The sequence below is a fragment of the Wyeomyia smithii genome, chromosome 1 (assembly GCF_029784165.1).
Source record: "Wyeomyia smithii strain HCP4-BCI-WySm-NY-G18 chromosome 1, ASM2978416v1, whole genome shotgun sequence".
NCBI classification, from domain to species: domain Eukaryota; kingdom Metazoa; phylum Arthropoda; class Insecta; order Diptera; family Culicidae; genus Wyeomyia; species Wyeomyia smithii.
Window position 1 is genome coordinate 18,235,739 of NC_073694.1, and position 12,421 is coordinate 18,248,159.

The window sequence follows — 12,421 nt, forward strand, 5'->3', positions numbered from 1 at the left end:
TAGCTGGTGGTAGCATCTCCCCCTTTATTTCAGTACCGGATGTAATCCTCCAATCGTCTTGGCGGTCTTGAGCATCTGGCTGGGCGAGGTGTGATCTCATCATTTATTAGCGGGATTGCTATAGGCGTTGATGCAATCATTGTTGGTGAAGCTGTCCGCATTGTTTCATCCAGGCTGTCGGCGGAATCATTAATGGGCATCGCTAGTCTTGAAACGGAGCTGGTGGATGGTTCTGGATTCAAATACGATTGAACAGAAACCGGTGATCTGAAATCTGCAATCAGTTCTGCCAATGGTAGATGAACTTCGTGTGATGGCTGCTGGGTATCATCATACCTAGCGCGTAGTTGATTTGCATGGGAACGAATGAGTTTTCTGCGTCCCGTACCTTGATCCAGTAGAACATTGAAATTCACCTTTCCAAATGCTTCAATGATAGTTCCAGGTTTCCATGTCCAGGTTTTGGCGTTCTTGTGGACCTTGGCGTATACCATTGCTCCAGCAGTTAGAGTTGTGGCGGAAGGTGATAGTGAAGTTGACGTGGATTGGGCTTGATGGATTCCCGTAGGACGAAGCAAATCAAGTGTAGTCGTCATTGGTCTGCCAAACATTACTTCTGCCGGGGATTTTCCTTCCAACACGTTGCTTGGCGTTGAGCGGTATACTTGAAGAAAGGTTTGCAGCGCTTCGGATGATGGTATGTTTTCCCCGTCTGTAATTTTCCGCAGTGAACGCTTGAGCGTGTCCACAAATCGTTCCGCCTGTCCGTTTGACTGTGGATGGTAGGGCGCGGTACGAATGTGAGTGATTCCGGATTTCTCACAGAATTGCTTGAATATGCCACTGCAAAATTGGCTTCCGTTATCCGTAACCAGTGCATCAGGTTTTCCAAATCTTGCAAAAGTCTCTCTTAATAATCCTATTGTCAATGGCGCCGTTGATGAAGAAATTTGGAAGATTTCTGGCCACTTGGTGAAAGAATCAACGATGACCAGATAGTACATTCCCTCGATAGGTCCGGCATAGTCCAAATGAATTCGTTTCCAAGGACCTTCTGCTTTCGGCCATGGCTGAGGTTGGATCTGCGGTGGAGACTTTGCTGCGCAGGCGCATATAGAACAACGTCGTACATAGTTCTGGATATCTTCGTCAATTGCAGGCCAGTAAACGATACTGCGCGCAACTGACTTCATTCGGTCCATTCCAGGATGACCGCGATGAATCTGCTTCAGGATTCGACCACGATATACAGCTGGAACTACGATGCGATCGCAGAACATGATGCAATCCTTGACGATTGAAAGAGATTCTCGCCGGCAATAAAACGTCTTGAGACTTGGATCAGTGATTTGTTTAGCTGCTGGCCAACCAGTGTTGATATGCTGGATAACCGTCTGGAGCAGCTTGTCTTTCTTTGTGGCTGAACGAACCATTTCGAACGTGACTGGAAGATTGCTGAACGAATCACATAAGGCGTTATCCAACTCTTCTTCGATGCCGATTGTAGCAACTACAAATTCTTCATCTGGTTTCTCGTGTTTGTTGATCAGCCGGGAGAGAACGTCTGCATATCCAAACTGGTCAGTTGAAATATATTCCACGTCGAAATCAAATCCAAGTAGTGTAAGAGCCCATCTCTGGAGACGATTGGCTGTGTGGAGTGGAATTCCTTTCTTGGATCCGAATACCTTCAGGAGCGGTTGATGATCGGTCTGGAGCTTAAAATGGCGACCTAGCAGCATGCGGCGAAATTTGGTCACGGCAAACACCAAAGCGAGTGCTTCTTTCTCCACTTGACTGTAGTTTTGTTCGGATGCCGTCAGTGTCCTTGAAGCGTGAGCAATGGCTTTGATTTGCCCATCTGGAAACTGATGCATGATAACGGCACCTATTCCTGTCTTCGAGGCATCTCCTGCTACGATGATGTCCAAAGCAGGGTTGTAGTGAGTTAGTAAGAGATCCGATTGAAGTACTTTCTTGATTTTAACGAAAGACTCTTGGCACTGCTGACTCCAAACGAATTGGTAGTCTTTCTTCAGCAAATTGTCCAACGGTCGTCGCAATTGGTGCATTTTTTTAACGAATTTACCGTAAAAGTTAACGGCTCCCAAGAACGATCGGACTTGGCTGACATCAGTAGGTCGTGGCATCTGCGTGATAGCGCTGATTTTTGCTGGATCTGGCTGTATACCGTTGGAACTTACAATATGACCAATGAACTTTATGCTGGATTGACCAAAATTGCATTTTTCCAATCGTAGATTGAACCCAAATTCTTGAAGACGGCTGAATAGAGCGTTCAGTGTTCGATCGTGGTCCGTTTCTGTTACTGTGTGGATAATGAAGTCGTCCAGGAAAGACTCTACTCCTTCAATACCAGCGATTACACTGCTCATCAGTTGTTGAAATGCACCGGGTGCTGATTTTACTCCTGGAGCCAACCGATTGAACTGGAACAGGCCTCGATGCGTGTTGATAGTCAGGAGCTTTTTGGAATCATCGTCAACTTCAACTTGCAAATAAGCGTCGGATAGATCGATAACACTGAAAATCTTGCTGCCTGCAAGTTTGCTGAAGATGTCGTCGGGTGTCGGAAGAGGATAGTGGTGGGGTTCCAGAATAGCGTTGAGTCCGGTCGAATAGTCAGCGCAAATTCGCACCTTCCCACCTGGCTTCTTTACTACGACGATCGGTGCTGCCCACTCGGAAAAATCCACTGGAGTGATTATATCGAGTTGCTGTAGACGGTTCAACTCCTCGTCAACCTTCTGAACAATGTGGAACGGTACTGGTCGCTTGGGACGGAAAACCGGTTTCGCATCTGTTTTCAGAAACAATTTGATCTTTGTTTTAGTACAGTGCCCCAGTGTGTCTTTGAAAACTTCGGGGTATCGCCTTAGGTATCGGTTTCCACAATCGAGATTGAAATTAGATTGATTAACTCGATTACAAACGGAGGCGAATGGCTTGTTCCACAGGTTGAATGCTTCGATGAAGTCTAGTCCGAGTAGGTTCAAGTCCTTTACTGTAGTGACATGACAAGTACCATTTTTGGATTCACCGTTGATAACCATGCTGCATTGAAATTCTCCTTTCAACGGTAGTGCAGCACCCGAAGCAGTGTTCGCGCGATGGAAGGTGTTGTTGATAGATGGTGAGCCAAGCTTTTTCCACGTTTGAACCGAGACGATAGTGATGTCTGATCCACAATCCAGCTGTAGATTCGCCGGTTTGTCGTTGATGAGCACAGTGACGTATTTCCGGCTAGGTGCTCCTACTGCGTTGATTGAAAAGATGTAGTTGGATTGAGATTGATGCTTTCCTTTTCTCATCTTTTGCCTGTTGAACCTTGTTGATCCGGGTGCGGATTCTGGCTTCGTTTGCTTGCCGAAACATCCACAATAGCCTTCCTTGTGTCCGGTCTTGTTACACTGCTTACAGAGATGGCTTGTGAATGGGCAATCCTTGACAAAGTGCATGGCACCACATTGCCAACACGGTGTTCGAGGAGATGTCTTCTCGCTTGATTGTTGAGAATCAGGATGCTTCTGTTGCTTTGGGTTCCGAACTGCCTGGACCGATGAAGATGATTGATTCTTCTCCACCAGTGCCGTGTCGTGTTTAAGATTCGACAGGCGCTGGCATTCGGTGACTAAACTCTCGAGATTAACCGTTGTCGCTGTGTCTGCTTCCAATTTTGACAATAATCTGGTCCGAACGTCTGCATCTCTGGATGATTGAAGCCCACAAACGAAAATGAGCCCCTTGAACTGGTCGATAGTTAGCTTGTTTAGCTCGAAGTCCTCGCACTGGCGATTGACAATACCAGCGTAGGTCAGATAATCGTCTGCTTTGTTCTTCACAATGCGGAGACAGTCGTACCGTTGGCTGAATTGAGACTTGTGGTGTCCAAAAACGGATTTCAGCTTTGTGACCACTTCTTGAAAAGTGAAATCCCGTGGGTGTCGTGGCAGGAGATAGTTCAAAAACTTTTCGTGAACTGGAACGCTGAGACTTCGCAAGAGCAGGCGAATTTTTGCTGCGTCATCCAGTTCTCTCCCGTCGGCATTGAACAAATCTTCCTACTTCGAAAACCATCGATCGAACGTCATACTTGCGGCTGGGTCATGATGAAACTCCTTGATTGTCGCCGAAAGCGACTCGATGATCTGCTCCGGATAATTCCTTGGTGGCTGATCACGTGGAACCGTTTCTGTAGCTGTAAGCCGGTCCAGAAGTAATAGAAGCTTGTTCATAATTGCTTGGTTAGAAATTTCTCCTTGATCACTATTGGTTTCGTGATTAGTAGACATTCTTGAATCTTCGGTCTTCGAATGTTCCGGAAGAATCCTCGTCGCCAAAATGTTGCAAATGAAAGATGTTCAAACTATTGACTATTTATTAAAGTACGTCTGGATTGAACAAGAGCTTGTAATAGAAAGAATCTATTTTCTACTTTTTTCTGACAACTAAGTTTTTCCATTTAGTCATCGCATACTCAGTTGTCTAGCTGGTGGTAGCACATATCATTTTGGAAAACTGCGTTTTCTAGCAAAGCGTGATTTAAAAAAAATTATGTATATTCTTGTCCTCGGTTTTGACGTAGAACTACGTCTTTCAGGGAGTTCGGCTACATAGGGATGTAAAATGAAAATCTAAAACCGGAGAAAGTAAAAACATGTTCAAATTCAAATGCTAATAAATCGGTTAGTTTTCAATAGATTTCCTTCGTTCTTGCAGCAATCGATTGGAAAATCTTCGAAGAATTCTTTCAAATGCAGAAAATTGTACATTATTATTCGAACTGTTGTACTATTGAAAATTGCCAAGCCTTGTCAAAACGCAAAATTCAACCTCTGATTGGTCGTTATATGATTGCTTTCCCAATCACGGTCGACAGGATTATAGACCTAGTGTAGGGGTATTCCCTACCAGGATTGTGTGATATACCGTAACACAACCTGTACGCGCACTTACGCGGAATCACCTCTTTGAGATGATGGAAATGATGGAAGTGATTGACTTTATTGGACTACAATTTGGCTTAAATGTTAACCTATGGGTAACTCAGAGCGAGAGCACAAGACATACGTAACACTCAGGAAGAAATCTTCCAAAAAAGTTGGTACAAAATGAACTACTCGAATTGTACCACGCTCTGAATAAAATCACCGTTTGAGTTGTTTTTTAAGGCAGTGTACCTTCGCAGCCCTGCATTTGTCTCGTTCCCACTCGAGAAATGCTGCATTGATTTTGTAAATAACTTTTTGACAGTTCCTCATGGGATTTTCTTTGGAGCTCGATTAAGCCGAGAAAAAGAAAATTCATTTTGTTCATTATTTGTCGACCAGTTGGACAGGACGAGGTACGGAGTACTATGGGGCAACGTGTACCAGAAAAAAACGCCAGTGTTACGTATGTCTTATGTATGTGGCGAGAGGCTGTCAGGCTACCGTTTATCTATCTGATCTATTCTAGTCTATAGTATTTCATGGCTTGTTTCATTTTCGACATTCGACTATTTGCCGTACACGACAATACATTCGACTTTTTGCCGTGAGCTTTATAGAGCGCGTACTAAAGTATGTGCGAGATCGCGTATTTACTCATAACCGCGCACAACCGTGAGTGACGCTGTGCCTCCGGCTTTTGTTTTGTGCATGATCGGTTAGGATATTTACATTTCGTAAGCCACCGGTCTTTCGACGGCCCATAACTAGGACGCTCAGTTATCATTCTGAACGATTCATAATAAGGATGTTTTGTTATTGATCGGTTTGGTTCATAATAAAGCTGCTTTGATATTGTTCTGTTCAGCCAATGATTCATAAAAGGAATGCTCTGTTATTGTAACCCTGCAGCAAGCTAATGCTCAAGTTCATGTTAACGTTGTTTTTCATCCAAATTGCTTAATCTACTGTGTTAAGTAAACTCAGCAGGCTATGTTCTAGTTTACTTTTTTACTTGGTTCTACCAAATTCAGCGGAAGTCTTAGTTCTGATACATCGTGACGAAACATGGGGTAATCTGCGCGGGGTGTTGCGCAACACTAGTAATTTGGAACGTACTATTCGGCCTATATAAAAGCATGTTTCAGCTGAAACTGCTCATATTGGTTCTAAACAGAGACTATACAGCAGTCCTTACTTACCACACCAATAGCAGCAGCTATGGCAACGGATATCAGCAGCGATAGCAGAGCCAGCTGATGCCTGCGGTACTTCCTTTAGTAGAAGTTTGCATTTGTGCAATAGCGGGCAGCATCACTGCCGTGATATGACATTGTGACGTAAGTGCCATTGTTTCGGAAATGGGGTTTTCATGCCAATTTGTTCATTATTCGAAGACCTATCGTTGGTATCGTACGCTGCATAAATTCAAAAAAAAAGTGAAATAGGCACCATTTTAATACAAAAGTAACAAGAAATGCGTTCGTTTTTGGGTTGTACTGAAAAACTGATCATTTGAATCTACGTCACAATGTCGTCTCACGGCAGATCAGTAGTAGATGCATCCAATGAAAAGTTGGCTCATTTTGAAAACTAGGGTTGCCACCTCTCCGGGTCTCACCTGAAGTCTCCAGGTTTGGGAAGTGATCTCAGCGTCACGGTTAACACGAATTTTCTCCGGGCCTGTGAGGTAGTTTCCGGGTCTCCGGGTAAAAGCAAAATTTCTCTAAGCTAGCGAAATCATTTTCAACCTAGTTACCAAAAAACTCAGAAATAAAGCTAAGTATCTCAAAAGTTTTCGGAATTTTTTGAGAATTTCATTGTACATGGTACATGTACAGTTTAATGACTGTTCAGTTTACGGCGAAAATTTATCATTTTAATGAATTCCATCCAAATATTTAGCTGACATTGTCACAAAAATCACCGAGTTCGATCGGCTGTTGAGAACTGCTAAGATGAATAAAGTAACCGACTATGAAAATAGTTTAGAACAATTTTGTGTAAATAAATTTTTCTTTCTGAGCAAAGAAATATTCACTTGCAAAAATACCACCCCTCCCCCACTCCACCCCGCTAACGACTTTCAAAATCAAAATGTAACAAACAACCTTATGTAGTTCTACGTCAACCTTGTGGTCGTGGCTTTGCATACAACCGTTGTGATTTTTTAAATCACGAATCAAAATTGCTCGAAATCGCTTGAATGACCCATTGAAAAACTGAACGACGAATCACATTTTGCTCGAAAAATAACTTTTTTAGCTGTATACAGGGTGATTAATTACTTGTTGGGGCTGTTGGAAGTATTTCAGGGGCTGAAAGAGGACCATGTTTGATTAAAAAAATCCTCTACGCATATACCCTAAAGTTGATCTACTTGGAGTTCATCAACTTTTAGTAGGCTGACCAGATTTTCTCGGGATAAAAACGGGACAAATGGGTTCAAAAAACGGGACACATGATAAAATTAATTTTTAGAAATTTTACCAACCAAAGCATACAAACAATTATTCATTGCTTTGATGAACTTACCCAATCCTGAACAGTGTGATTTTTTGCAATGAGTTCCTGAAACTTGTCACATGATGATCGGGATTTTGACTAACAATTATCATGGTCTCAACTTCCAAGCGCGACTTTTTCATTAGTTCACGATAGCGGATGTCCGGATGTCCTTACAGTGGTGCGGTAATGCTAGGAATGCACGAAACGTAATCAGTAATATTAGAAAAATCCTGGCTGCTTAGAAACTTATTTTCCATTCAGGAAAATTTCAATGTTAAGCTCTATTTAAGATTTTTTCAAGGAGCATTCGAAAACGGTACAAAATGGCAAAAGGACGGGACGGTTAAAAATAGTCGAAAGAACGGTACTGTCCCGTTCAAAACGGTACGTCTGGTCAGCGTAACTTTTAGATTTCTCGGATACTCATCCATAAAGTGGCTCTAACTTCAATTGTATACCACTTAGAGCATTTTTTTAGTTTCATTTGAAATCTGAGGAAATTTACTACCAGAGACTGACATCTTAATGTCTGAATAAACGTGAAAGAATAACAATCTGTAGGCATAAATGTTTGAAGGTAGAACCACATCTCGATCCCACTCGAAAAATGCTGCATTGAGTTTGGAAAGATCTTTTTGACAGTTCCTTATGGGAATTTCTTCGAGGTTCGATTAAGCCGAAACAATTAATTTCGTTCGTTATTTGTCGAGCAGTTTAATAGGACGAGGCACGGTGTGCTGTGGGGCAGCGTGTGCCAAAAATCGCCAGTATGCCTTATGTTTGTGTTATAACTCGTTTTTTTTTGTGAATTTTTGAAGTAGAATACTTCTCTCAGGAAGTTCGGCTACATAGGGATGTGAAATGAAAATCTAAAACTGAAAAAAGTGAGAAATATGTCCAATTTCAAATGCTTATAAATCGGTTAGTTTTCGATGGATTTCCTTCGTTTTTGCAGTAATCGATTAGAAAATCTATAGTAAATTGGGAATGCATCATTTGGCCTATATGAGAGCTTCATCAGATAATAAACAGACATTTTATCGGATATTAAATTGAACAAATGAAATTTGAAGACCACAATTTTTTTTTTTTTTTTTTTTTTTTTTTTTTAAGGGGGGATTTGTTAGTAGCTTAAGTATTTATGATAAATATTAGTAAATAATGAGTATGTGTGTCCAATCACAAATGGTGACTTCTCAACACTGTTAGAAATTTGTAATTTTAATTGTTAGGATTTGTTTGCTTTCGCAATAAGGACTTATAATTCGTAGGGATTTAAACCTACTTGTCAGGAAAGGGGAAGTAAACTTACAACTAACTTAATTGATAACTTATTGGCTATAAAGAGAGCTTATCGTAGCAATTGAGGATTGCAACGATTTTTGTCGAAAATTGTTAATAATTTTATTTGACATAGCTTCTAATGGTTCAACACCAGTAAGTCTATGTAATTCGAGTGAACCAAACCAAGGAGGACGCTTCAAAATCATTTTCAGAATTTTATTCTGAATCCTTTGGAGCGTTTTCTTCCTTGTTGAACAGCAACTTGACCAGATCGGTACAGCATAAAGCATTGCTGGTCTAAAAATTTGTTTGTAAATCAAAAGTTTGTTCTTTAAACAAAGATTAGAATTTCTGTAATGAGAGAATATAAACATCTCGTATATTTGATGCACTTGGCTTGTATACTCTCAATGTGCTCTTTGAAAATAAGTGTTTCATCATAAATTAGTCCCAAGTACTTAACCTTGTCGGACCAACTTAAAATAACCCCATTCATCTTGACAACGTGATTATTGTTTGGCTTGAGAAAAGAAGCCCTAGGCTTATGCGTAAAAATTATCATTTGAGATCTTTTTACTTTTACGGAAATGCTTGTGTCATCGCAGAACAATGACTTTGTGCATCCTGGAGGCAAATCAGGAAGATCTGAAGTGAATATGTTGTACAGGACTGGACCCAAGACTGAACCTTGAGGTACACCTGCTCTGACAGGAAATCTATCAGATTTTGAATTCTGATAGACAACCTGCAGAGTTCGATCAGTAAGATAATTTTTTAAAATTTTGATTAGGAAAATTGGAAAATTAAAAGTTTGCAATTTCGCAATCAAACCTTTATGACAAACACTGTCGAATGCTTTTTCTATGTCCAAAAGAGCAGCTCCAGTGGAATAACCTTCAGATTTGTTAGCTCGTATCATATTAGTAACTCTGAGCAATTGATGACTTGTGGAATGCCCATGGCGAAATCCAAACTGTTCTTTTGCAAAAATTGAATTTTCGTTGATGTGTGACATCATTCTGTTAAGAATAATTCTCTCAAACAGTTTACTTATTGAAGAAAGCAAACTGATTGGTCGATAACTTGAAACTTCAGCTGGGTTCTTATCCGGTTTTAAAATGGGAGTAATTTTTGCATTTTTCCATAATTTGGGAAAATATGCAATTTTGAAGCAGCAATTGAAAATTTTCACTAAAAATTCCATTGTGCTCTCAGGGAGATGTTTGATTAGTATATTAAAGATTCCATCGTCACCAGGTGCTTTCATATTTTTGAAATTTTTAATAATTGATTTTATCTCATTCAAGTTAGTTTCAATTATTTCTGCAGGTAAAAAATTCTGGGAAGAAATTAAATCAAATTGACGTGTGACTTCATTTTCAATTGGACTCACAAAATTCAAATTTGAGTTATGAACACTCTCAAACTGCTGAGCAAGTCTTTGAGCCTTTTGTTCATTGGATACAAGAAAACGTTCACCATCTTTTAAAACTGGAATAGGCTTTGAAGGTTTCTTAAGAATCTTCGACAGCTTCCAAAATGGTTTTGAATATGGTTTCAATTTTTCAAATTTAGTCTCAAAATTTTGATTTCTCAGAAGAGTAAATCTATGTTTAATCTCTTTCTGTAAATCTTTATAAATAGTTTTAAAAACAGGGTCACGAGAATGTTGATATTGACGTCTGCGGACATTTTTCAAACGAATTAGAAGTTGAAGATTTTCGTCAATTATTGATGAATCAAATTTCACTTGAGCCTTTGGAACAGAATAATTCCTGGCATCAACAATTGCACATTTTAATGCTTCCAAAGCGGAATCAATATTCACTTCGTTTTGCAAATCAAGCTCATTATTGAAATTTCTCTCAATATGAGTTTTGTATCTTTCCCAATTAGCCTTGTTATAATTAAAAACAGAGCTCATAGGGTTTAAAACTGATTCATGTGATAAAGAAAAAGTTATTGGAAGATGGTCAGAATCAAAGTCAGCATGTGTGATTAAATCACTACATACATGACTTTGATCTGTAAGCACCAAATCAATTGTTGAAGGGTTTCTTACATAAGAAAAGCATGTAGGACTATTTTGAGACAAAATAGAATAGTATCCTGAAGAACAATCATTGAACAAAATTTTGCCATTGGAATTACTTTGAGAATTATTCCAAGAACGATGTTTAGCGTTAAAATCGCCAATTATAAAAAAATTCGAACGATTTCTGGTGAGTTTTTGTAAATCACCTTTAAAATAGTTTTTGTGCTCGCGTGTGCATTGAAATGGTAAATATGCTGCGGCAATAAATAAAATCCCAAGTTCAGTTTGAACTTCAATTCCCAAAGTTTCAATAACTTTCGTCTCAAGATAGGGAAGAGCACGATGTTTTATTCGGCGATGAATAACAATTGCAGCTCCACCGCTGGAACCCTGAATCCTATCATATCTATGAACCACATAATTGGGATCATATTTTAATTTTATGTTTCAAAAATGTTTCAGTAATAATTGCAATATGCACATTATTTACAGTTAAAAAATTAAAAAGCTCATTCTCATTGGCCTTCAATGAGCGAGCATTCCAATTTAATATTTTAATTGTTTTATTTAAAATCATTGCTAAATTTTAAATTAGAAACAATTTTAATAGTAAAATTTGTGCCTATTTGAATGGCTTCAAACATTGATTTTGCCTGCAACATGGCGTTCATAAGATCGAACATTGCCTGTTGCAAAAAAGAAAGTTTACCTGCCGTAATAGGCCCCAGGCAGTTGACATTAGAAAAAATATTTTCAGCAGCAATATTAGCTGGAGTAATAGGTGTACAATTATTTTCTAGCGTGTTTTGCTTACCCAAATTAACGGTCATTTTCGAACTTCCAACACTAGGCGGTATAATGTTCGAACTACCTGTAACCTGTGCATAAGTTAAACGGGTATGCAAAGGAGTAGGTAAACTACGCGTCACTGGTACGCTTGGAGAATTTTGTTTACCTTGCCTTGCCTTAACAATTGCTAAACGGGCTGGGCATTGATAAAAATTCGACATATGGTTGCCGTTACAAGTTTGAAGAGTTGATATTTTCTCGTTTTGCGCTATAATCCAAAATTAATTATCTTCATCTACATGCATAGACTATTATTACGTGTTTGCGTCGCTTAGTGTTTGGCTACGGTTATGCAGAACGCAAATAACGGCGCGATGCGATTCGGCAAGACGAAATGTGTTGAAATGTATAGCTCTACTTCGCCTTAAAAAGAGCTGTACATTTCACCACGGTAAGGCGAATCGTATCGCGCCATCATTCGCGTTCTGCATAACCGTAGCCTTTGTTCCGTTCCCGTTTAATGATGTCGTATTGAATGTGCATATTACAATTCGGCAGCACTTCAACTTCTCATTTGCACAAAATTTAAAAATATTCATTGAACTTCGTTCAAAATATCAAACAAAAAGAAATTAAATACTGCCAATGAACGGTCAACGTTTATTTACTGGAAAAAACGACTGCCACGCAAGCAGCCGGGTTATCTTTTTTGTAAAAGTATTCTATTTCAACCTTGCGGTCGTGGCTTTGCATACAACCTTCCGGTGATTTTTTTAAATAACTCTACCAAGTATGTGTACCGGTAGGATATATGTTACTGAAAAGTTCCATAACTCGGCTCATCCCCTATTGCCAA

General features: G+C 39.7%; 2 protein-coding genes across 6 annotated transcripts in view; one reads left to right on the top strand and one right to left on the bottom strand.

Moving 5' to 3' along the window:
- Positions 1–12,421, top strand: part of LOC129718669 (zinc finger protein 62-like) — a 117,095-nt gene that overhangs the window by 67,901 nt on the left and 36,773 nt on the right. The gene's annotated exons all lie outside the window — the stretch shown is intronic.
- On the bottom strand, positions 30–4,313 carry LOC129716608 (uncharacterized protein K02A2.6-like). Its single transcript, XM_055666443.1, has 2 exons — positions 4,087–4,313; positions 30–3,888 (listed from the first exon to the last, which is right to left on the bottom strand). The coding sequence occupies exons 1-2, from the start codon at positions 4,311–4,313 to the stop codon at positions 30–32; spliced, it is 4,086 nt and encodes a 1,361-aa protein (XP_055522418.1).